This window comes from Echinops telfairi, unplaced genomic scaffold, assembly GCF_000313985.2.
Source record: "Echinops telfairi isolate 266 unplaced genomic scaffold, ASM31398v2 ScPeMD7_14;HRSCAF=57, whole genome shotgun sequence".
NCBI classification, from domain to species: domain Eukaryota; kingdom Metazoa; phylum Chordata; class Mammalia; order Afrosoricida; family Tenrecidae; genus Echinops; species Echinops telfairi.
The window spans coordinates 3,773,343-3,796,233 of NW_022103911.1; the positions used below are offsets into that span (position 1 = coordinate 3,773,343).

A 22,891-nucleotide genomic window follows, 5' to 3' on the forward strand; every position below is an offset into this window, starting at 1 on the left:
GAGCAGAAAAGATATCACGTTTACATGATGACATGTATGGTAATTCAAGGATATTTTAAGCCATAGTAGAATAATGATCTCTCCTTATTGGATGAAACATAGCTCGTTGCAGAGAGCACATACTGTGCTGTTTGTTGGGAATTGCATACGCACAGATTTTTCTCCTAGCAACAATAATTTGAAAAATTACCTGTTTCTCTTCCCTGTGCATTTCTCAAAGGCATACTAAACGATCTTAAGTGTGGCAGACTGCATGTGTTCTTTTGAGGAACAAAAATGTAAGCCAGTCAATGAACTTTATTTTACACAGATTTGAGGTGGTTACTCAGAGAAGATATCGAACATATTATTATCCACAGTTTCTGAGAAAATAAAATTATTCTGAGCAGGAAGACAGTGTTTTATGTTTATTAGCCTACTACCAAATATGGCTAATTTGCATCTGAAGATGATCATTTCACATTTCGTCTTTTATAGGTTCCTTCGTCTTTGCAGTGACTGTCACGGATGCGGACATTGGCGTCAATTCTGAACTGCACTATTCTCTTTTGGGGAGAAACTCTGAGAGATTTCACATTGACCCACTGAGGGGAGCTATTATGGCTGCTGGACCTCTAAGCGGAGCTTCCGAAGTAACATTTTCTGTCCATGTAAAAGATGGCGGCTCGTTGCCAAAGGCAGATTATACAACAGTGACAGTTAGATTTGCAAACAAGGCCGATTTCCCTAAAATCCGAGCTAACGAACAAACTTTTATGTTTCCTGAAAACCAGCCAATAGGCACTCTTGTCACCACCATTACAGGAATCTCCACCCGAGGAGAACCTTTGTCCTATTATATTGCAAGTGGGAACCTAGACAATGCGTTCCACATCGATCAGTTAACAGGACAAGTGTCCATCAGTCAGCCTTTGGATTTTGAGAAGATACAAAAATATATTGTTTGGATAGAGGCCAGAGATGGAGGCTTCCCTCCTTTCTCCTCTTATGAGAAACTTGACGTAACTGTCCTGGATGTTAATGATAATTCCCCAATTTTTAAGGAAGATCCCTTTGTATCAGAAATATTGGAAAATCTTTCTCCTCAAAAAATACTTACTGTTTCAGCAATGGACAAGGACAGTGGACCAAATGGCCGGTTAGACTATGAAATTGTTGATGGGAACAAAGAAAATAGTTTCAGTATTAATCATGCTACTGGTGAAATTACGAGCATCCGGCCTCTAGACAGAGAAAAGATTTCTCAGTATAGACTCACTGTAAAGGCTTCTGACAAAGGTTCTCCTTCGCAGAGTACCTCAGTTAAGGTCATCATAAACGTTTTAGATGAAAATGATAATGCCCCTCGGTTTTCTCAGATCTTTAGTGCCCATGTTCCTGAAAATTCCCCCTTGGGCTATACAGTTACACGAGTCACAACTTCCGATGAAGACATTGGGGTGAATGCAATCAGCAGGTATTCGATAATGGACCCAAGTCTGCCATTTACAATTAATCCAAGCACAGGAGATATTGTCATTAGTAGACCTTTAAATAGAGAAGATAGAGACCGCTACAGAATCCGAGTTTCAGCACATGATTCCGGGTGGACTGTAAGTACAGATGTCACGATATTTGTGACAGATGTCAACGACAATGCTCCAAGATTTACAAGACCCTCTTACTACTTAGATTGCCCTGAACTTACTGAGATTGGCTCCAAAGTGACTCGTGTATCTGCCACAGATCCAGACGAAGGGTCAAATGGACAGGTGTTTTACTTCATAAAATCTCAGTCTGAATATTTCCGGATTAATGCCACCACAGGAGATATTTTCAATAAACAGGTTTTAAAATACCAAAATGTCAGTGGCGTCAGCAATGTGCACATCAACCGGCACAGTTTTGTAGTGACTTCCTCAGATCGAGGCAATCCATCCCTACTGAGTGAAACAACAGTCACCATCAATATCGTGGATGGTAATGACAATGCACCTCAATTTCTTAAACTGAAATATTTTACTCCAGTCACCAAAAATGTTAAAGTTGGTACCGAGCTAATCAAAGTAGCAGCAGTGGATGATAAAGATTTTGGATTGAATTCTGAGGTGGAGTATTTCATATCGAACGGGAATCATTTAGGAAAATTTAAGTTGGAGGCTCACACAGGATGGATATCAGTAGCATCCCCCCTCATCTCTGATGTGAACCAAAACTTTTTGATCACAGTCACTGCAAAGGATAAAGGAAACCCTCCACTTTCCTCCCAAGCAACTGTTCAAATAATTGTCACTGAGGAAAACTACCATACACCAGAATTCTCTCAAAACCACATGAGTGCTACCATCCCTGAAAGCCATAGTGTCGGGGCCATTGTCAGAACTGTTTCCGCAAGAGACAGGGACGCAGCGATGAATGGCTTGATTACGTACGCCATTTCTTCAGGGAACGAAGGAGGCGTGTTTGCCATCAACTCTTCCACGGGCGTATTAGTGCTCGCCAGGGCTCTTGATTACGAGGTGTGCCAGAAACACGAGATGACCATTAGTGCGACAGATGGAGGGTGGGTTGCAAGAACTGGTTACTGCAGTGTGACAGTCAATGTGATTGATGTGAATGACAACACCCCCGTATTCACCCCTGACGAGTATTTCCCTACTGTTTTGGAAAATGCCCCAAGTGGGACAACTGTTATCCACCTAAATGCGACAGATGCCGACTCGGGAACCAATGCGGTGATTGCATACACCGTACAGTCATCTGACAGTGACCTCTTTGTCATTGACCCAAACACCGGCGTCATCACCACGCAAGGCTTCTTGGATTTTGAAACCAAGCAGAGCTACCACCTCACAGTGAAAGCCTTCAATGTCCCCGATGAAGAACGGTGCAGCTTTGCCACTGTCAGCATACAATTAAAGGGGACAAATGAATATGTCCCCCGCTTTGTGTCTAAACTTTACTACTTTGAAATCTCAGAAGCAGCTCCCAAAGGTACTCTTGTTGGAGAAGTGTTTGCCAGTGACCGTGACTTGGGCGCCGATGGGGAGGTACACTATCTGATCTTTGGTAGCAGTAGGAAGAAGGGTTTCCAGATCAATAAGAGGACTGGACAGATTTATGTTTCTGGACCTCTTGATAGAGAAAGAGAAGAAAGGGTCTCCTTGAAAGTCTTGGCCAAGAATTTTGGCAGCATTCGGGGCGCAGATATAGACGAGGTCACTGTGAACGTCACCGTGCTTGATGCCAATGACCCACCTGTTTTCAGCCTAAACGTCTACAATGTTCAGATCAGTGAAGGGGTCCCGATTGGGACGCATGTGACCTTTGTCAGTGCCTTCGACTCCGACTCCATCCCCAGCTGGAGTAGGTTTTCATACTTCATCGAATCAGGAAACGAGAACGGCGCATTTTCCATTAATCCACCGACAGGCCAGATCACGGTAACTGCAGAATTAGATAGAGAAACTCTACCCATTTACAATCTCACAGTTCTGGCTGTTGATGCAGGGACACCCTCTGCTACAGGAAGTGCCTCCTTATTGGTCACGCTGGAAGATATAAATGATAATGGGCCCATGTTGATCACCAGCGAAGGCGAAGTCATGGAGAACAAACGTCCCGGAACTCTGGTGATGTCCCTTCAGTCCACTGATCCTGATCTCCCTCCAAATCAAGGTCCCTTCACCTACTACTTGCTGAGCACAGGCCCCGCCACCAACTACTTTAGTCTGAATGCTGCTGGTGTCCTGAGCACCACCAGGGAGATTGACAGAGAACAGATTTCAGACTTCTATCTGTCCGTGATTACTAGGGATTCTGGCGTTCCTCAAATGTCTTCCACGGGAACTGTGCATATCACAGTGATAGACCAAAATGACAACCCTTCACAGTCTCGGACCGTGGAGATATTTGTTCATTATTACGGCAACTTGTTTCCTGGTGGAATCTTAGGCTCTGTGAAGCCACAGGATCCAGATGTGCTGGACAGCTTCCAGTGTTCCTTTAGTTCCGGTGTGACAAGCCTTTTCAGTATTCCCGGGGGCACTTGCGATCTGAATGCTCAGGCAAGGTCTACAGATGGCACTTTTGACCTGACGGTCCTTAGCAATGATGGCGTTCACAGCCCAGTCACCAGCAACATTAGAGTTTTCTTTGCCGGCTTTTCCAACCTGACGGTGGATAACAGCATCCTCCTTCGTCTTGGCGTCCCGACGGTAAGGGACTTCTTGACCAACCACTACCTTCATTTCCTGCGCATTGCCAGTTCACAGCTGACAGGGCTGGGCACGGTGGTGCAGCTCTATGGTGCCTATGAAGAGAACAATCGAACATTTCTTTTGGCAGCTGTGAAGCGGAGTAACAATCAGTATGTGAATCCCAGTGGTGTAGCCACCTTCTTTGAAAGCATCAAAGAAATCCTGCACCGGCAGAGTGGAGCCAAGGTCGAATCTGTGGACCACGACGCGTGCCTTCACGGCCCGTGTCAGCATGGAGGGACCTGCATCAGAAGGCTGGCTGTGAGCCCCACGTTCAAGAGCCATGAGAGTCTGCCCGTCATCATTGTAGGGAATGAGCCGCTGCCGCCTTTCTTGTGCAAGTGTCTGCCAGGATATGCTGGTAGCCGGTGTGAAGTAGATATAGACGAATGCCTTCCATCCCCTTGCCACAATGGGGGGACCTGCCACAATTTAGTGGGAGGATTTTCCTGCAGCTGTCCGGAGGGCTTCACGGGAAGAGCCTGTGAGAGGGATATCAATGAGTGCCTGCCCAGTCCGTGCAAGAATGGGGCTGTTTGCCAGAATTTTCCAGGAGGCTTCAACTGTGTCTGCAAAACCGGATACACAGGTAGAGCAGTGATTTGTTTTGTGTTCTCTAAGATTTTAGCCATGTCACAGATGCTATAAAGCAGTGAAATTTGTTATTTTTAAATGGATTTACACAAAATGGGTATAATCGTATCGGATTTGAGTATTTATTATGACCCAAGTATTCTCTTAAGCACGCTGTATGTATTATTCTACTTCCTCCACATGAGAATTATGTGAGGTAGAGGTCATTCCTTTCCCCTTTGTTGAACACGGGAAACTGAGGTAGTTAAAAAGTTGAAAGTTTTCGAAGGTAGCCGAGTTACTTCATGGTGGAGCCAGGAATCAACTTCGCCAGTTAATTCCGGACACTCCACCCATCTGCTGAGTATCTCTGTTGTTATCATGGTGCCAGCGAGTCAATTCAGGCTAAGATGAGCCCCATATGGCACAGCTGAATGGACTCCTAAGGGTTTCTTGGCTGTGGTCGTTATGAGAGTAGATGGACAGCTTTTCTCCCACGGTGTGCTTGTATGGGCTAGAACCTCCAACCTACCAGTCAGCAGGCAAGGGATTAGCCACTGTGCCATCCAAGGTTCCTGATATGTTAGTGCATGGGGCTCCACCACTTCAGAGTGCAGGTGTTCATACGTTTCAGTTCACAGGACATGATCTATATAAAGCAGATGACCTGGACAATTATACATGCTAAATAAAAGTTAACCGTTATTGGTTTAAATTATTTGATCATTATTTTCATTATCCTAAACATCATCATTGCTATGGAAATATGGTCCACGTTCTGAAGAGAAGACAGGAAGAGTCATGTTTTACAATTGCAGTTAAAATGTTAATTTTCTATGAGTTAGGTAGAAAGTAGAATAAGCTGATTGCTTCGTTAAGCCAGGACAAAGCGGACCCACCACTTATTCCGACATTTTGGAAAGTGTGTGAAGCTTGAGGCAGTTTCAAAAAGCTCATGGAAAGCTTCCATTATTTTGCATCCTATTGTTTCAGGAACTTTTTGAAACGCCCATGTGTAGTATCGAATGTGTTCACTCAGTCATTGGCATGCCAGTCGGGCATGGCACCCTCCCACTCGGTGTCTCTCTCTTCTCCATCTCTCGATGGATCTTTCTGTCCTTCTCCCGACCTGTCGAGTCCCCATTCATCCAACTTCTCTCTATAAGTCGTTGCTGAATCTTCAGAAGTGAACACATGCTCATGCTGTTGAGGAGTCCACCATCCTGTTCCAAAATGATCATACTCTATAATTTAATATTACGTATGTATTATATCAGGATGCTTTATAATGCTTACAAACAAAATATAAGTTCTAATGCAATAGCTAAAATTAAAATAGGACTTTTGTTGCATGTGTTTTGGACAACTAAGTTTTAAAAGATATTTTAAGCAAGTACACTTAATTATTATTTATTTTAAATCATTCCCATCACATCTATATGTGTGATTTCATATTTGGAAAAATGGCTTGATGATCGATAAAGCATGTATGACTAAGGTGAAGTACAATGTACAGGCATTGCGTTTGAGAAAAATCATATTTGGGGGATATATGCGAAGAAAAGGGAGGGTGAGGCCGGGTATGGAAAGAATAAGGGATTTGATAGTGTCTGATTTAACAATAGTTTTCAAGAAGTCACCTAACCTTGGTGAGTCTCAATGTCCCCATCTATAAAATAGGAATAATCTTACTTATGTAGCTTCATAGTGTCCAACTTCCAATTAGCTGCAGCTCTAATTAGTAACTTTAGTCATTGTAATGGTAGCATACATGTGTGTCATGGGACATTTAAGCATTCAGTAGCACAAGATAACTTTGAGTCTTCCCACAGTTGTATCTTTAGGACCATGAAGAACAGCCTTCTATGTGTGTTAAGAGTTCATAATGTGTAGGAAATCTCTACAAAATCTCCCTCCCTCTTTCCCAAACCACCATCCTAAAATTACTTCCCCTGCTGGGAAATTCAGCAACATTACTCTGTCACAGTTTAGCATAACATGGTAGTTTACATTTAGAATTCATAAACGGTAAAGTTCTAGAATGAAGAAAATATGAGTTTTGTAGCCAAGAAGGAATAAGTAAAGTACATGGGGATGAGAGGAGGTACCACCTTGGTCCACAATGGTTGCTTCCTTCATGATTGGGAATAGGATTAACCCTATTTCCATTATTTCCCTCCAGTTTTTTTTCTTTGTTCCAGCTTATTTAAATATACATTGTAAATTTTTTCTAAATATGCTAGCTGATCGTTGATGAATGCCCTCGAGTTTGTCATGAAATAATAACATGAAGAACAAATTTAATTAAACATTTAAAGTTTCACGCATTACAAATATTAACAATTTAGCTCTTTTCACAATTCCACGAAGTGAATACTGTTATATTATTCCCATTTTAATTACAAGAAAATTGGATCCTAGAAGGATTAAAAAGCCAGTACCAAAAAGCCAAGCCACTACCTATAGCACGACGCAGAATTTCCACACAAGGCTTCCAAAGTCAAGGTCTTTACAGAAAAAAGACTAGCTTACCTACCTCCCTTAGAGGGACTGGCACGCTCAAAGTGCCGACTTGTCTGTCAGTAGTCAAGCACGTGACCAAACTGCCACCAAGACTCTAGAAGGATACCAAGACCTTCAAACTATGGCCATCACATGGATTCTGACACCTAGTGAGACTATTGGACAGGGTAGAACTGCCCTTGTGGGTTTCTGAGACTGTAACTCTTTATAGGAGTAGAAAGCTTCACCTTCTCTCTGTGGATTGACTGGTGGTTTCAAACTGCCAACCTTGTGGTTAGCATAACCACTATGCCTCCCATAAGAAGTCATCTACTGTTTTTTTTTCTATCAACAGCATATCCACTTAAATAGTTCTCACATGTTTCTGTGGAAATGATGAAATTATGTTTAAAAGTTCTGGTGTGGTGCAGCCATGCATAAACTGCACATGGCTTATGGCATTTCCAGAAGTGCCTTTCAGGAGCTCTGGGCCACAATGGAATTCTAACCCAAAGCTACATAGGCCAAACCAATCAAGAGGAAGATGACGCAGCTTACTTCTGTAAAGATGTGCAGCCTTGCGAGCCCTTTGGAGCATCCACATTCTCTCCACCAGGAGTCCAAATCAACTGGATGGGCAGTGGGTTTGGGTTTGGTTTCATGCTTATTCAATAGTCTGAAAATGTTGCTTTTGACCATATTTGTATAATAAACATACATGCCATAGTCAACAAGTCAGAGATCAAGTTTGTTGTCCTCCAGTAATCAGAATGTAAAGAACTGATGCTGTGCATTTGACCTGGAGCAGTTATTGGCAAGTTCTGAGAGCAATGGAGTTCCTTAGAATAAATCTGCCTATGTGCATGTGCACGGGGCTGCCACAGTCTGAGCACAGGCTGGTCTGTGTGTGTGCTGGGCGGGTGGGGGGGTAAGGACCCGTTGCCTGTGTGCACCCAAGTGTCACTATGTGGCCCGATGTGAAGCAGGATTGCAGGTGAATATAGCTGTGGATGCACACTGCCCATGCCTACTGGACCACCTGGGTAGCTAAGAGGTTCCTTCTTGCCTAAGAGAAAGAGAAACAACTGCTAGGGACCTGCAGCTCTTGAACCCATCCCACAGTGTCCACACGGGTATAATGTTAAGTGGCCTGTACATGGCAACCAATCAGCCAGCTCACAGGCAGAATGTACAAGGCTGAGACTTATTAGTCTAGCTCCCCGGAATGTCCTTTTCTGCTCCACATAAGAACACCTGTATGCCTCCTAGGCTGAGGCGCACAACCTTGGAGAGCACTGTTTCCAGGGTGGGGGAAAAGTGATTTCTTCCTGTAGTGGGTACAGAAATTTACAGAATACGAAAGGGATCCTGCTGGAAGAGGGGTTGTGTGTGGGGGGGGAAATGGTAAAGAATGTGACAATTTCTTACCTTTTCTGGCTTCCCTATTGCCACAAGATTGCGGTGAGATCTGCCTCCCCACTCTACCCCCCTTTACCTATTCTGACACCATCTGTTCCTCCCAAGCCATTCTATATCTCAGTTGGGTGCGACCAGTCACTGCAGGGGCCACACAGAACTCAGAGACAATACTCACAATGAAGGGGAGTCATAGCAGGCTACCACACATCACGACCAGTGAACAGTGAGGATGCAGTCATGGGTCCACAGTTACAACGCTGCTCGGGTAGCAGCCGCGTCTCTGGTCTTCAGCCTCTGCCTGCATGGACTAGGAATCCTGACGATTGCTCTGCCCCGCAGTCCCATCATCTCTAAAGGGATCTTCTGTTCTGTCTCATGGTCTCCTTGTCTCGGCCTGTGGTCTTGGCTTGGCTCCTTTGCTCTCTCTCAGAGTCTCTGTGCGGCAAGTTTTGGCGCCTCTGGTCTAGGTCTCCGCTACTTTAGACAGAGATCTGCAATTATGTTCTTATTCCGATGTCGTGGGATTTCTTTCTGTGTTCCTGCTTTGCAGGTGGCTCTTATACACAGAGGAATGACTTTGATGGAGTTGTGGTTTTTTTCTCTAAGCAGACCATACATCTAAGGAGAACAAAGGATAGTGACTTAAGTGGCATGGTCTAGTAAAGTTGCATGTAGTAAATATGCATCCGACCTTAATCCTGTAACACAGAGCTCCTTCTAAAGTGGGGTTATAGCCACAGGCATAGAGTCCAGAATTATGTCATGTAAGGGATTATAGCTAGGTGGGCATTAATAACTGACAACATCTCAGGTTGGTTTAGAAACTACCTACTAGGCTGGTGAGGATCCGCTGCTCTGAACCAAACCTCCAATCAACAGGCACCAAGATCAAAACACAGACGTACGATTCTATCTGTTGGACAGAAGAGAAAGTAAAAATAAAGGAAGAAATACATAAATTAAAGTCAAGGTCAGGAATATATGAGAGTGGATGTAGGGGACGTATGAAGATAATATACAGTCAAATTGTAGGGCATGGAACTCGAATGAACCAGTTCAAAGCCCTGGCTTGGAATATCATATTTGGGGTAATGCTAGGGTGTTTTACTAGTAGAAATTTTTTCTTTGTCTTTAAGTAAAATCTTGTATTTAAAGGAGGTGAGGATTAGCATCTGTATCTTTTTTATTTTACATCATTTGACAGTACATAGGATTCTTTTCCAGGTATGTACAGTTATGTACAGTCTTCACTTGGAAACTTCACCATAATTTCACTTGGAAACTTGGCACACATCTACTGTTTTTTTAAAAGTAGTGGTAGTTCAGAATACTTCTTCTAAAATCACAACAGAACTACCATGATGCTGTAGATGATCATGTGACCAGGAAACCATAGAATAGAAACCACATTTAGTGAAGAAACATGAAATTGATGGTTCTGTTAGAAAAGATTGTAAGGAAGCATGAAATATTTCTTTGGAGTTTATTTTCAATAGTGGGTTTGAACAGTTTGCTTTCAGTGGTACTTTGACTTATTAACATACTAACAAATAAGCTTTTAAACAGTTGAAATGCTTAGCATCTCTGCAGAGAAGAAGCATATATTCATTCCTAAACCTACTATGAGTATCATTTAATTTTATTGCATCATTAGCAGTGTCATTGAAGTTTTAACTGTGCAGGTTTTAAAACACAAAAGTAATTATTTTTCTGTTTTTGCTTTTGCATTTCTAATCGGCAGCCCTTAAAATGATCATTTTTGTCCGTGTTGTATGTAGCCTTTATATAAAACTGCTATATGCAGGACATTTAGTTGTAATATCTTTAAAGCAGTATTTCTACTAATGTTAAAAATGTGATATAAAGCTAATTTCGCCTAAAGGACACATGCACAAACAAAACAACCCAGAAAACATTATTAGCATAAATATTCACAATTAATCACCTATAAGCATTTTAGGATTATTTTTTATAAGAAATATTATCAACTTATAAATAAAATGGAATGCATGTATGTGATTATTGTCCCTTCTCACTGTATGAGAGGGAAATTTAATACTTGCAAGTTCTTAGCACATAATACATGTATACATATATACATATATACATATTAAATTGAAGGCTAAATCAACCGGTTGACATAATAACTGTAACAAGTGAGAATAAATGTATGTCCCACATTGTCGTTGTTAAGTGCTACTGGATTCTTTCCTACCCACCGGGATCCTTGATCCAACAAAGCCCGACCTGGTCTGAAGCCTCTTAGTTTTGAGCCTCTTGTTCCAGGCACTGAATCAAACCTTCTCATCGAGGGGGTTTCCCTTCGTCACTGACCCTCTGCTTCACCAGCGTGATGTCCTCCTGTAGAGACCGGTCCCTCCTGATAACAGGTCTGAAGTTTGTCGTGCAATGTCTTGATATCGCCTTTCTGAGGAGCATTGTGGTTATCTTTCTTCCAAGCAAAGAACTATTCATACTTCTGGTCCTTTAGGGTATCTTACAATTGTCTAAAATTAAATTATATCATTAATACGCTTGAAATTGGAGGCTTGTTCTATATATCCAGTTTGGTTGACTCATGACTCAGGGCAGCCTCCCATGTGTCAGTGTGAAACGGTGCTCTCCAGCGTTGTCAGGGGCTATGGCCTGTCAGGAGGGACGAGAGTTGGGCTGCTCACCACAGGATTGCCACAGTGACTGCAACAAGGGGCGCAAACGTGAGAACAATTGTGAGGATGGGGCAGGGTCCAGGAGGCTTACGTCCTCTTATGCATAGGCTCACTATGAGGCAGAACCCACTTGATGGCACCAAATCGGAACCACGGTAGCCAAGGCGTCAGAGTTGATCTTGTCTAACAGAATCTGCCTGCCGGGGGCAATGTGTGTTGTATAGACAAGGCTTGTGGGTGGGAGTATTCTGCTGCGATTTGACTTGAGATAAATCATCTGATTCTCAGACTGTTCCCTTTGATTGGAGGGGCATGCCCACATGCTGCTGGTATTGTGAAGGAATTCTCTTCCTCACGTGGTGGTGGTGGGTTCGTGGCTCACTTGTAAAGCTTTCAAAGGAAAGCAGCCAAAGTTTTTCTGGTATCATGAATTCTAACAGAATTGCCAGATTGAAACAACAGAGAAAGTGGAGCAAAGTACAACACGAAGCACAGGGAGCTGCTAGGGCCTGGTGGGGCAGCAGGTTGGTTAGGGGTTTCATCATTGTTCCTATTTTTCAGACCTCTTGTTGTAGCCACTGTCAAGATTGAACAGCCTTGGTTTCTGAAGTCCTCCGGGGGGAAGGAAAAAACAAACCTTTGCCAAGAAGCAAAAAATTTTAACTCCCAAAAGCCCCCCAACCCCAACCCCGGCCCCGCATCGAAGGGATCCTCACTATTGCTATGTGGTTGAAATGCTTAACAACTGACTAGTCACCAAAAGACGCAGCTGGGGGCTGTTAGGGGCCGCCGTCCTGTCAGTTCTGGCCCATGGGACCTTATGTGCAACAGAAAGAAACGCGCCAGGCCCCGCTCCACCCTCTCTATCTGAGCCCAGACCAAAAGGTTTGTGATTTTCATCTACCCAGAGGTGCCTTGGAAGGAAAAGCTGGTGAGGTGTTTCTGCAAGGTCACAGCTAAGAAAGCCCTTTATGGCCAGTTCTACCTTGAAACATATGGGGCAAGTGTGTGTGTGTGTGTGGGGTGGGGGTCTGTCTGCATCAGAACTGAGTCAAGGACAAATGGCTAGGCTTGAAAACCACAATGGCAATTTAGACAATCTCAATAATTTAACTTACACTCAACATTTAAAATCCTCTATTCTGCCACTGAGCATGGAGGTAACAGCTAAATTCCTCCTGTAAATTTAAAGGATAGGCTTGACTAGTATGGACTTCCTGGCTTCTGTGCGTGCATTCATTTTCATCTTGAGCAATTCACATTCCTGATGTACTAAAAATGCACACTTCCTGAAGCACTTCTCTTTCTCTCTATGATAAATGGTGTATGTCAACACAATTAATTGATGGATGTCAAAACACTGAGCTCAGTTTATTCTCTTAAAGAGCTGCTTTGACAGTTAACATATGTTAATGGAGAAAGCCTCCTTGCATTCAAGAGACCTGGATGCCTTTCTTTGTGCAAGACTTATCAGTGTAGGAAGAGTACTCTGAGCCTCAAGGCACTGACAATTATTGTTAATTGACTTCCAGCATTAATTAAGTTAATGATCCAAGATTTTGTTTCACAGTGCTTCAACACATCAGATTATTTTACCAGGAGCGTATTAGAGTAATTCAAACTGCTACATTCTTTGATGATCATCATGCCATTAACGCTGGGATTTAAGTAGAAAGATCTGTGCAGAATAATTCAGACTTCATTGTTGACTTCTAATAGGGTTCATAGAGCATTAGCTTTGTAAACCTAAAAATATGAATTTAAAACCTTTTAACGAAGTAAAATGATGCAATCCTTCATTCACCCAAAAGAACAAAAGGCCTTTAAAAATAATGTAAATAACAGCATGATTTCATTTCCAGAGTGTGTATTTGAACCTAAATTTCTAGTATTAAATTTTTTTAGAAATCAGTTGTTAGATTAAATTTTGCTAATTAAATGAAATTTACCATTTTGCATGATAAATCATATTCTAACACCCATAAATAAAAGTCACTTTTTCCCAAAACTTAACAATAAATGTCACCATTTCTTCATTTTATACCCATCAAAAATATTTAAAACATTCTTGATAATTACTTTCTAAAGAAAAATAAGATTTTTTAAAATTAAAATGTTAAATGGAGGATTACATTTGTTTTCTTTTACCAGTGCTTTTTTATATTGTAATATTATGGGGAGGAGGTGGAAATCACCTGAGAATTTTTTTTTAACTTTTAAAAGAAATTAATTCTCACAACTACTGCTAATTTTGTTCAGTGTTTCGTTAATCACTAGACAATAAATGGGTAAATCTTATTTTTCTGAGGTTTCTATCTTCCCTTTGGGTTACCTTGTAGTTTACAATGGAATTAAACGGTCACATCATAGGGATAAATCAAAATACAAAGCAAACCTTCCTGGTAGTTATTGTTTGTTATTGCTTCAATCAAGATTTTAAAAGGTGGTCTTTTCAAAACAGGATTGTAAAAATGGATAGAGCTGAGTATTATAAAATGAGTAATTTGGGTTTTATCTGTATGTCTTTTTCTTTAAAATCACATGCATCCATGGATTCAGAAACTGTACATGATAGTGCCCTTCTTAATGTCTTAGTCTCTTTTTAATACCATTTGAAGTCTTCAACAAGGGGCCTTGGTTTCCATGGAAGATGCACTGCTCAGAAATCTGTATTTTAGCAAAAATATCCTCTAGACATCTATAAGAATCACACTTAGGAAGTCTGTTAAAAGGTAGATTCTGACTGAGTACAGCTGGGGTGGAAATGCACATTTTCAGCAGAAAGGTTGAATCCAAATGAATGAGTTTGAAGCACCGGATATTTTGCACAGGTTTAGGATTATCATGTACCTTACTTGAATGCAATACCCCATTAGCTAATCCCTGTGCCTTTCGATTGGTAACTGGCTTATTTTCATTTTCTCCTCTTAGGACAGAAAAAATTCTGAAGGATAGAAAGAATTCTGAACTTGTTAACTCAGTATTTTGCCTTGTAAGGAGGTTCCCAGTTTTATTTGCAAAGGAAAGACCATGGTATTTATGACCCTATGATGTACCAAAAGTGTTTAGTTAGCAGTGTCAGTGGTCTGACTCACACTTATAATTTCAAACCAGAACAACTGTGGCTGCATAGTCAAGCCACAAAAACAGAACCAAGCCAAACAAAAACTTTGACTATGTTCTAAGCATACTTATTATGATGAAATGGATTATGCATATCCAACATTCAGCCTAGTCGTGCCTGAAAAACGTATATGCTTCCTTTAGCTAGCTAATAAAGACATTAGTATGATGCATACAGAGGAATAGAAAGTAACTTTACAGATATAAACTACCTGAATTAAACTCCCTTTGTCAGTGAATGAGCATCCCTAGTGGTAGAGTGGTTACATACCCAGCTGGTAATCACAAACTCTACAGCCACCCTGGAGGGAGAAAGATGATGCTTTCTACTTCCCTGACGAGTTACAGTCTTGGAATCTCACAGCGGAAGTTCCACTCTGTCCCACAGGGTCCCTATGATTTGGCATCAACTTGATGGCAATGAGTTTGCTCACTAAATGAAAAACAACCATGTTACAAAAGTAACATCTCACTGGCGCTTAGAATTGACGATCTAAAGCCTAAGTTAAAAAAGTGAATTATTACAGGAAAATTTAGTAAGAGAAGGATTTGGTATTAAAACACATTTACATCTAAGGAAACAAATAAGCAATGCACAAGAGCACCAAGTACATAGCTACTGTCGCCATAAATGTATCCAACAAGTGATTGATTCTTCAATTTTAGCTTTTTAGAGCTTCCATAAGGAAAGGGATGACTGTGTTAGTCAGTGGCATAGTTTTATAATTCTGTGTGCATTATCTTAGCCTCCAAAACTCTTTTATTTCTCATTTTCAAAATGTAAATGTTCTGTTGTATAGTTTAGTTCCCTGTGATAGTATGGGTAGACTAGAGAAACAAATACAGGGGGACTCATATATGTATGAAAGAGCTTTGTATATAAGAGCAGTTGAATATTGAGAAAACATCCCAGCCTAGTCCAGATCAAATCCATAAGTCCAATATTAGCCCAAATGTCCAATACCAATCTATAAAGTCCTCTTCAGACTCACAAAACACATACAATGATGCTGAATGCAGGAAGATCACAGGCCAGTGGGTAGAAGGTCTTGTGGACCCAGTGGCAATGGAAGCATCTCAGCGCTGGCAGGGGTTTCCATGTGACTCCTCCGGATCCAGAGCTCTAGGGTAGCACCATGTCTCTTGTCAACGGAAATGTCTTGCAGACAGTGAGTGTGTGTCCCACCTCCAGTGAGCTATTTATCTCCTTAGTGCCTCCAAATTGAGGTTATCAAGCTGCCACCAGATTGACACGCTAAACTCCACTCCTGCACTCTTAATAGTCTCAGATTGTTAACAGATTATGTAACTACCACATTCCCTTTCTAAAAGGTAGGAACTATGAACTAGAAATTGTCTTTGCACATCAGGCACTTAGTCAATATTGAGTGATAGAGTTTAAAAAGATATTATATGAGAAAACTTTTCAAAAACAAAAATGTGCTTGTTAAATATTATTTGAGGATAAATAGGACAAAGTATACACAATCTGTAGCTGAGCATACAGACTAATAAATACTTGAAGATAGGAATATTTTTCTACCTAGAGAGGTCTTTATTGTTGTCTTGTAGGAATGCATTTGGATTTATGTTTTGAGTGTTTTCTGATATATTATTCTCCTTGTATGTATGAGATTAGAGGCATTTCTTCAGTGAGAAAGGGTTGTAGTTTGGCAAATATTTATGTGTGAAGGAAAACTATATAGTAAAAATAACTGGACATTTGTAACTTTATGAGATTGAAAAATGAAGAAGTGCTAACAAGGGAAAATAAATTCAGAGAAAGCATTTAAATATGCTCACTATTTGTCATTTCTCTATAAATAGTTTTTTCTTCTAAAATATTTATGTACATTATTTTAAATACTGTAATATCCATTCTTTACAGTAGGAAAAGTCAAATTCTGAGCTCAAAAATATCATTCCATTTTCCTCATATCAAATAAAGTGTTCCTATATCTCATGATCACACAGGAAATATTTTTACATAGGGTAATGTATTCATAGTGTTAATGTACTTATAAGAAAGATATATTTTAAACAAATTTTATATTTTTTAGGAAAAACATGTGAATCTTCAGTCAATTACTGTGAATGCAATCCCTGCTTTAATGGTGGCTCCTGTCAAAGTGGCATTGAGTCCTACTATTGCCACTGCCCATTTGGTGAGTATAATTTAGTTGTTGATATGAAATGCAAATCTATTTTCCCAAACAACTGACAACAGTGTCATATTGTGCACAGGTATGATTAAAAATATTTTACATGGGAGATGTTAGTAAAATAATATCTTAAAGGTTTGACATTTAAAAAAACTAACTATGGAAAACTCTGAATATATCGCTTTGCTCCTGAAAAGAAAAAGAATCAACTCAAAGTAATTGAATGAATTAGATGCAGTCTCCTCAGGACATTTCCATTCGTGTATTTCCAGATTTATTCATTTTAGCCTGTGTGTGCTGAGTGCTGTCGAGTTGACTGAATCACAGTAACTCCACGATAGCATTTTTTACATTAAAGAAACCACTTTTTACATTAAAGAAACCACTATTAGAGGGATTTTGTTTCTTTTTAAATTAAAGAAACCACTATTAGAGGGATTTTGTTTTTAAACACTGGTTTTAATGATTGACTTTTTATAGGACATACAACAAAACTAATCAAAATCCAGACGTATGTGTTCTTTCAAGGAAGAAAGTCGTTGAAGAAAACGTTTTACACATATACATTCCATACACATCCTTTTATGTGTACCTTAATCAAGTGAACTAAAGGTAGCCTTCCAGGTCTTAGCCAAACATTACCTAACCTGGAGTCAGCCAAGGACTGTGAGAAGCTTGCCATGCCACTTAAAAACCCCTCATTTGTTTTATGTTTGCGATCCTTCCACTTAGAGGTTGCATTACTGCATTGGAATCAACTTGATGCCGGTGAGTTCTGATTTTGTCTCACAACAGAAAATCCATCTCCAGAGGCCCCATTGTAGGTAGAGGCACTTCCCTGTATCTCAGTGGGAGAAACAAGGATCTCTTTTTAGTATTTCCTTGACCATAATTCTGTGATGTGTAGGCATATTAAGTGAAATTTATGGTTAGGAGAGAATAGAACTTCAAGAGAATTTGAAATAACTAAAAAAAAACCTCACGGACATCGAGTTGATTCTTACTAACCACGACCTGACTAGAGCTGTGCCAGAGAGTTTTCGAGACTGGAATAGAAAGCCTCATCTTTTTCCTGTGGAGCAGCTGGTGGTTTTGAACCGCCGATCTTGCTATTAGCAGCCCAACATGTAATTGCTACACCACTGAAGTGTCTGCTTGATTAATAACCAGTAAAATACTCCAAGTGTTATCCATTTTCAAGTAGTTACTTGATTATATCTATTGTTTGCTTGTTTTTATTAAGTACAGTATCAATAGAATGATAAAGACAAATGACATAAAGGTAATTAATTTTGAGTTATGAATTTTACCAGGGATTCTGAGGCCCAGTCATTAAGTGATTTGACCGAGATCAAAAAGCCAATTCAATATGAAACAAAAGTAACACACAAACTTTGTTCTGGCTCCACTACATCTTTCACAGCACACAATATTGCTCTTTAAAAGAAAAGTTATTGAAATTTTCATCAACAGTGTTCATGAAGGAGTGAAAGAGACCAAGTTCAAAATAACCACAGATGTAAGCTTCTAAGACATCGCCTTAATTTCCACTATCCTTTAAAATACCCAGTTAGCTTTCATGGGTTCATGCGTTTTGCAACCAAAAGGGGTTGGGATGGAAAATGAATTTCAAGTGACTGAACAAAGATGTTTACATTTTCTAGGATCCCTTTAAGCTTCAGTTTAATATATAGGTGTTTAAGAAAATTGATGGCAAATGGGAACAAATCGCTTGTGCACTTTTGCTACTACAATTATTGTCTTCTGGAGGCAGTGTTTGGTGTCCAATGGGATCTTCTCCTTGTTCAGACAGATGTCCCTAAGGAAAGGTGAAGAGCACAGCACCCTAAACTAAACTAGAGGCTGATTCCAGGTGCCGGCACTACAAATCTCTGCCTCCTCCCACCCCACCCCATCACAGCCAAAGGCAAAAATAAAAACATTATTCACACTCTAACATTGTTAGTCTAATCACAAAACACAAAAGAAAAAGAAATCTGGAATAATACATAGTTGGAGAGCAGAGAGAAAATTAAAATGAGTTATTTTCCTTCTCAAACTAATGTGAGGGGAAGCATGCCAATAAAACATGTCAGATGTGATAGATCAAACAAATGTATGTCGGTAGTTATGTATGTATTCATTCTATATAGATCAGCTTTTAACTAACTTCTGTAGTTGGAAAACATCTTTTAACATTTACCCCCTTGTGTTGGTCTGGTACTTTAGAGAAACAAATCCACAGCAACTCATGTATAAGAGAGAATTTTATGTAAAGGTTAAGCGCACATCAAGAAAACACCCCAACCCAGTGCTGCCCAAGCCCACAAGTCCAACATTAACCCATATATCCACAAAGTCCTCCTCCATCTCACAAAACAGACGCAGTGATGCTGACTGCAGGAGGAAAGCCGAGTCAGTGAATGTTTAAACATCTCAGTGCTGGCAGGGGTCTCCACACGGGTGCTCCAGCACCCAGGGCTGCCTCGGGGTAGGTCCATGTGGCTTCTCCTTGGGGATGTCTTGCAGGAAGTCAGTCTTGCCAGCTGAAGCTGGAACTGCTAACGCAGCTGCACCCTGGTGCAACCATAAAAAAGCAAGAGACCTGAGAACAAGAAAGGCGAGGATCACTGAGCCATTTATCCCTGCGCCCTTCAATTAATCCCACATGTGTTTATTGGCCAGGTTGGCACAATAAACTAACTAACTCACCCTTCATTTCTCATTTACCTCATCTCAGCAGGAAGATTTTCTGTTTAATAAAAACATAAGCGCTTCAGATTTTATAAATATAGCCCAGATAATGGAACTTCTATGTTGTTAATAGATGTATATGTCAACACTATCACTATTTCATTTTTAAATTTTGATCTTTATTTTTATTTATTTCATGCCCAGCCATTTAAAGAACAATTTTAACAATCCCATTAGGGGTTGTTATTATTATATTTCAAAGATAAAGATTCCTGGTGGGACAGTGATTACATACTCTGTTCCTAACTGAAAGAAAGGTCATTTAAACTCACCAGGTGCTTTGTGGGGCAAAGATGTGGCAATCCATTTCTATAAAGATTACAGCCTTAGCAATCCCATGTGGGGGTTCTAGTCTGTCCTCCAGGCTTGCTCTGTTAGATTGAACTCTAGATCTGGGATTTCACAGAAAAGCATTACCTTCTTCAAGACAACCATAAAAACTCTTAAGGGGAAAAAAATCATAGAGAAACATTTTCATGTTTGTAAATAAAATATCAATGTAATGAAACTAAACAGCATTTTTCAGGATCCATGAAAATTTTAAGTATGTTTTCATAGATAAATTAATTACACTGCAGGACTCAGTATAAATGTGCTCTTAATTTTTCTATTTTATGCGTTCATTTTTGTCATCTTATCTTTAACATTAAAGAATTTTAAAAGAAATAATGTACATATGTAATCTATAGTAAATATATAGTGTCAGTTAATATATTAATGATATAAGAAAACACAAATTTTATAAAATATATGAATATAAATATGGAATATAAAAACTTGTGTTAGCAGAATTATATTTATTAAGTGTGGTAACTATGTAATAGTAGAAGGTTTTAATAAGAGAAAGACGAAGCTTTCTACTCTAGTGAAGTGTTACAGTCTCACAAAGCCACAGAAGCATGTCTACCCTGTCCTGTAAAGTCACTGTGAGTCGGAATCTCTGTGAGTCGGAATCGACGATGGCAGTGAGTTGGAGGAAGTTTCAAAAAGTTCATGGAAAATGGAAAATTTATAGATGATGCGATTCCTCATTAATTTCTAAGAAACTGTTGCCATAGAAGTCACACATATACTTTTCAATAGTTCAATCATATTCAAAATAGTTGTGTAATATCACCACAATAAATTTTAGGACACTTCTGCCTTGCACTCATTGTTGTTAGCTCCGCCTTTCCTGCCAACCTCCTGTGCCATGTCCCCTGGAAACTAGCAATCCAGTTGCTACCTCTGTAAATTTTCCCATCCTGTACTCCACACACAGAAAAACATTAGAAAACAAACAAACAAATAACCCAACAAGAATAACAAAGTAAAACGGACAAAAACCACACTCAGAATGAAAGAGAAAATATTAAAAACTTGAACAGATATACATTGGACCAAAAGGGAGGTAAAATGACATAATATAACTGCAGCGATCCAGCGTACAATACATCTGTCTGATAACAAGGCCGTTCCCTTCCCTGGCCCATCATTACAGAGGATTCACCAGAAGTTTAACCCACATAGGAACCCTGCAAATGAATTTTGGGCTTTCACTTTCATCTATCGCCTTCTGCAAATGGGTGTTCAAAATTTAAGCTTTAATACCATATCTTCCTTTTGATTTGGATCTTATTATTTAGTCTTTGAATGACACAAGCTTGTGTCTTTCGTGTAAATTTAGCTGATGCCTCACTTAGATGGCTGCTTTTTTTAAGTCAAACTTTTAAAAACTCAGATGCTATTCTGTTTGATAGTCCTTGCATCTAAAATATTATATATATATGCATATATATATAAAATATGTATGATTTCTTTGCCTTTAAGTTCATTTAAAGATTTAAAATTTATTAATATAATTCCTACTTTCATTCTTTATATAGCCTAAGTGTAATAATTATCTAAGAATATAAACACATTTATCTTAATGACATAAAAAGATATATTTAGTGAGAAATATCTTATGCTTGGTATTGTGATAATAATTATAAGTCCTTTTGAAAGGTAAATATAAATGGCACAGAATTTTTTAGAGGTTCTAGATGACTTTAATTTAGAGAATAATAAAGGTATAATAATCAAAACAAGATAATCAGTAAATTTGGGCTGGCATTTTGGCTCTGTCTTCCATGATTCTGTGACCTTGGGCAAGTTTCACTTTTCTGGAAAATTATTCATTGGTTCTTGGTAACTGAGCAATTCTCTGATCCTAAATATAATGCATTTGCAAGACGTATACAGCCAACATTAAGGAATGAAACTGTTATTAGTTAACAAGAATCCAATGTATTGGCTTGGGTTAATTTTCCAATCATTTGACACAGTCTACTAATATTTGTGGGAAAAGAATTTTGGCATAGTATTGTAACATCAATAAAACTCATTTTTCAAATTTGAAAAGGAACCAGCACAAACAAATGGAGACGCTGGATTCAGAAAAACAGAAAGCTATTTTAAGTAGACTTCAATAAATCATACCCATAAAGGGTATAAAACAAGGAAAAGATAAAAACTGAACTATTATTGTTTTCCCTAAGAACACATATTGCTTTATCTAATTCTGTGGCTATTAAAAACACAGGCACAGATTATTTAAAAATCAAAACAAAGTGTATCTCCTTCAATTACAATAAAACTTATCTTTTCAAGGTTATACATAATAAAGAAAGTTTCTCGGTTAAAAATTCCATCATATGAAAACCAAAATGGATGACAAGCTGGCTTTAGGATTTTTGACCACAGAACGCTCTTCAAATATACCCTCTTCCTCAACATCTGTCATTCTTAGAAAAGGCCGATTCAGATCGGCTCCCTAATTAATGCAGGTTTCTCTTGTCTGTGGTGTGCACTTTAATATCTATGTCACCATATTTCCCTGTTTCTTTATTCTTTGGGGAGTAAAAATTAAAAGTTGTTAAGAACATGACTCATTGTAGTGACTTAAAATATTTGAATCCAAGTATTCAAATACTTAATAAAATTGACCTGGAATTTGATTTATTTGTCCATTTTCCCATCTACAGGTGTCTTTGGAAAACACTGTGAGTTGAACAGTTATGGATTTGAGGAGTTATCATTCATGGAGTTTCCCAGCTTGGATCCCAATAACAACTATATTTATGTTAAATTTGCAACCATTAAAAGTCATGCCTTACTACTTTACAACTACGACAACCAAACAGGAGACCGGGCTGAGTTTTTGGCTCTTGAAATTGCCGAAGAAAGGCTGAGATTCTCCTACAACATAGGCCGTGGCACGTACAAGCTCACCACCACGAAGAAAGTGTCAGATGGACGTTTTCACACTGCCATTGCACGAAGAGCAGGAATGGTAAACCGTTTTTCGAAGTTAAACCCCGTTTTCGTATTTCTTATTTATCTTGCCAGCCAGGCCTTCAAGAAAATCACGAATGGAGGTGTAAATTGAGTCACATTACGCATGTTTTTTATTTTGCCAATTCTGGCAAAA

General features: G+C 39.5%; 1 protein-coding gene across 1 annotated transcript in view; it reads left to right on the forward strand.

The window, feature by feature from the left end:
* FAT4 (FAT atypical cadherin 4) overlaps positions 1-22,891 on the forward strand; it is a 201,670-nt gene that overhangs the window by 157,123 nt on the left and 21,656 nt on the right. Inside the window, exons 9-11 of the mRNA XM_013007038.1 lie at positions 478-4,827; positions 16,585-16,689; positions 22,446-22,753. Coding sequence (XP_012862492.1) covers positions 478-4,827; positions 16,585-16,689; positions 22,446-22,753 — 4,763 coding nt within the window. The remainder of the gene's footprint in view (positions 1-477; positions 4,828-16,584; positions 16,690-22,445; positions 22,754-22,891) is intronic.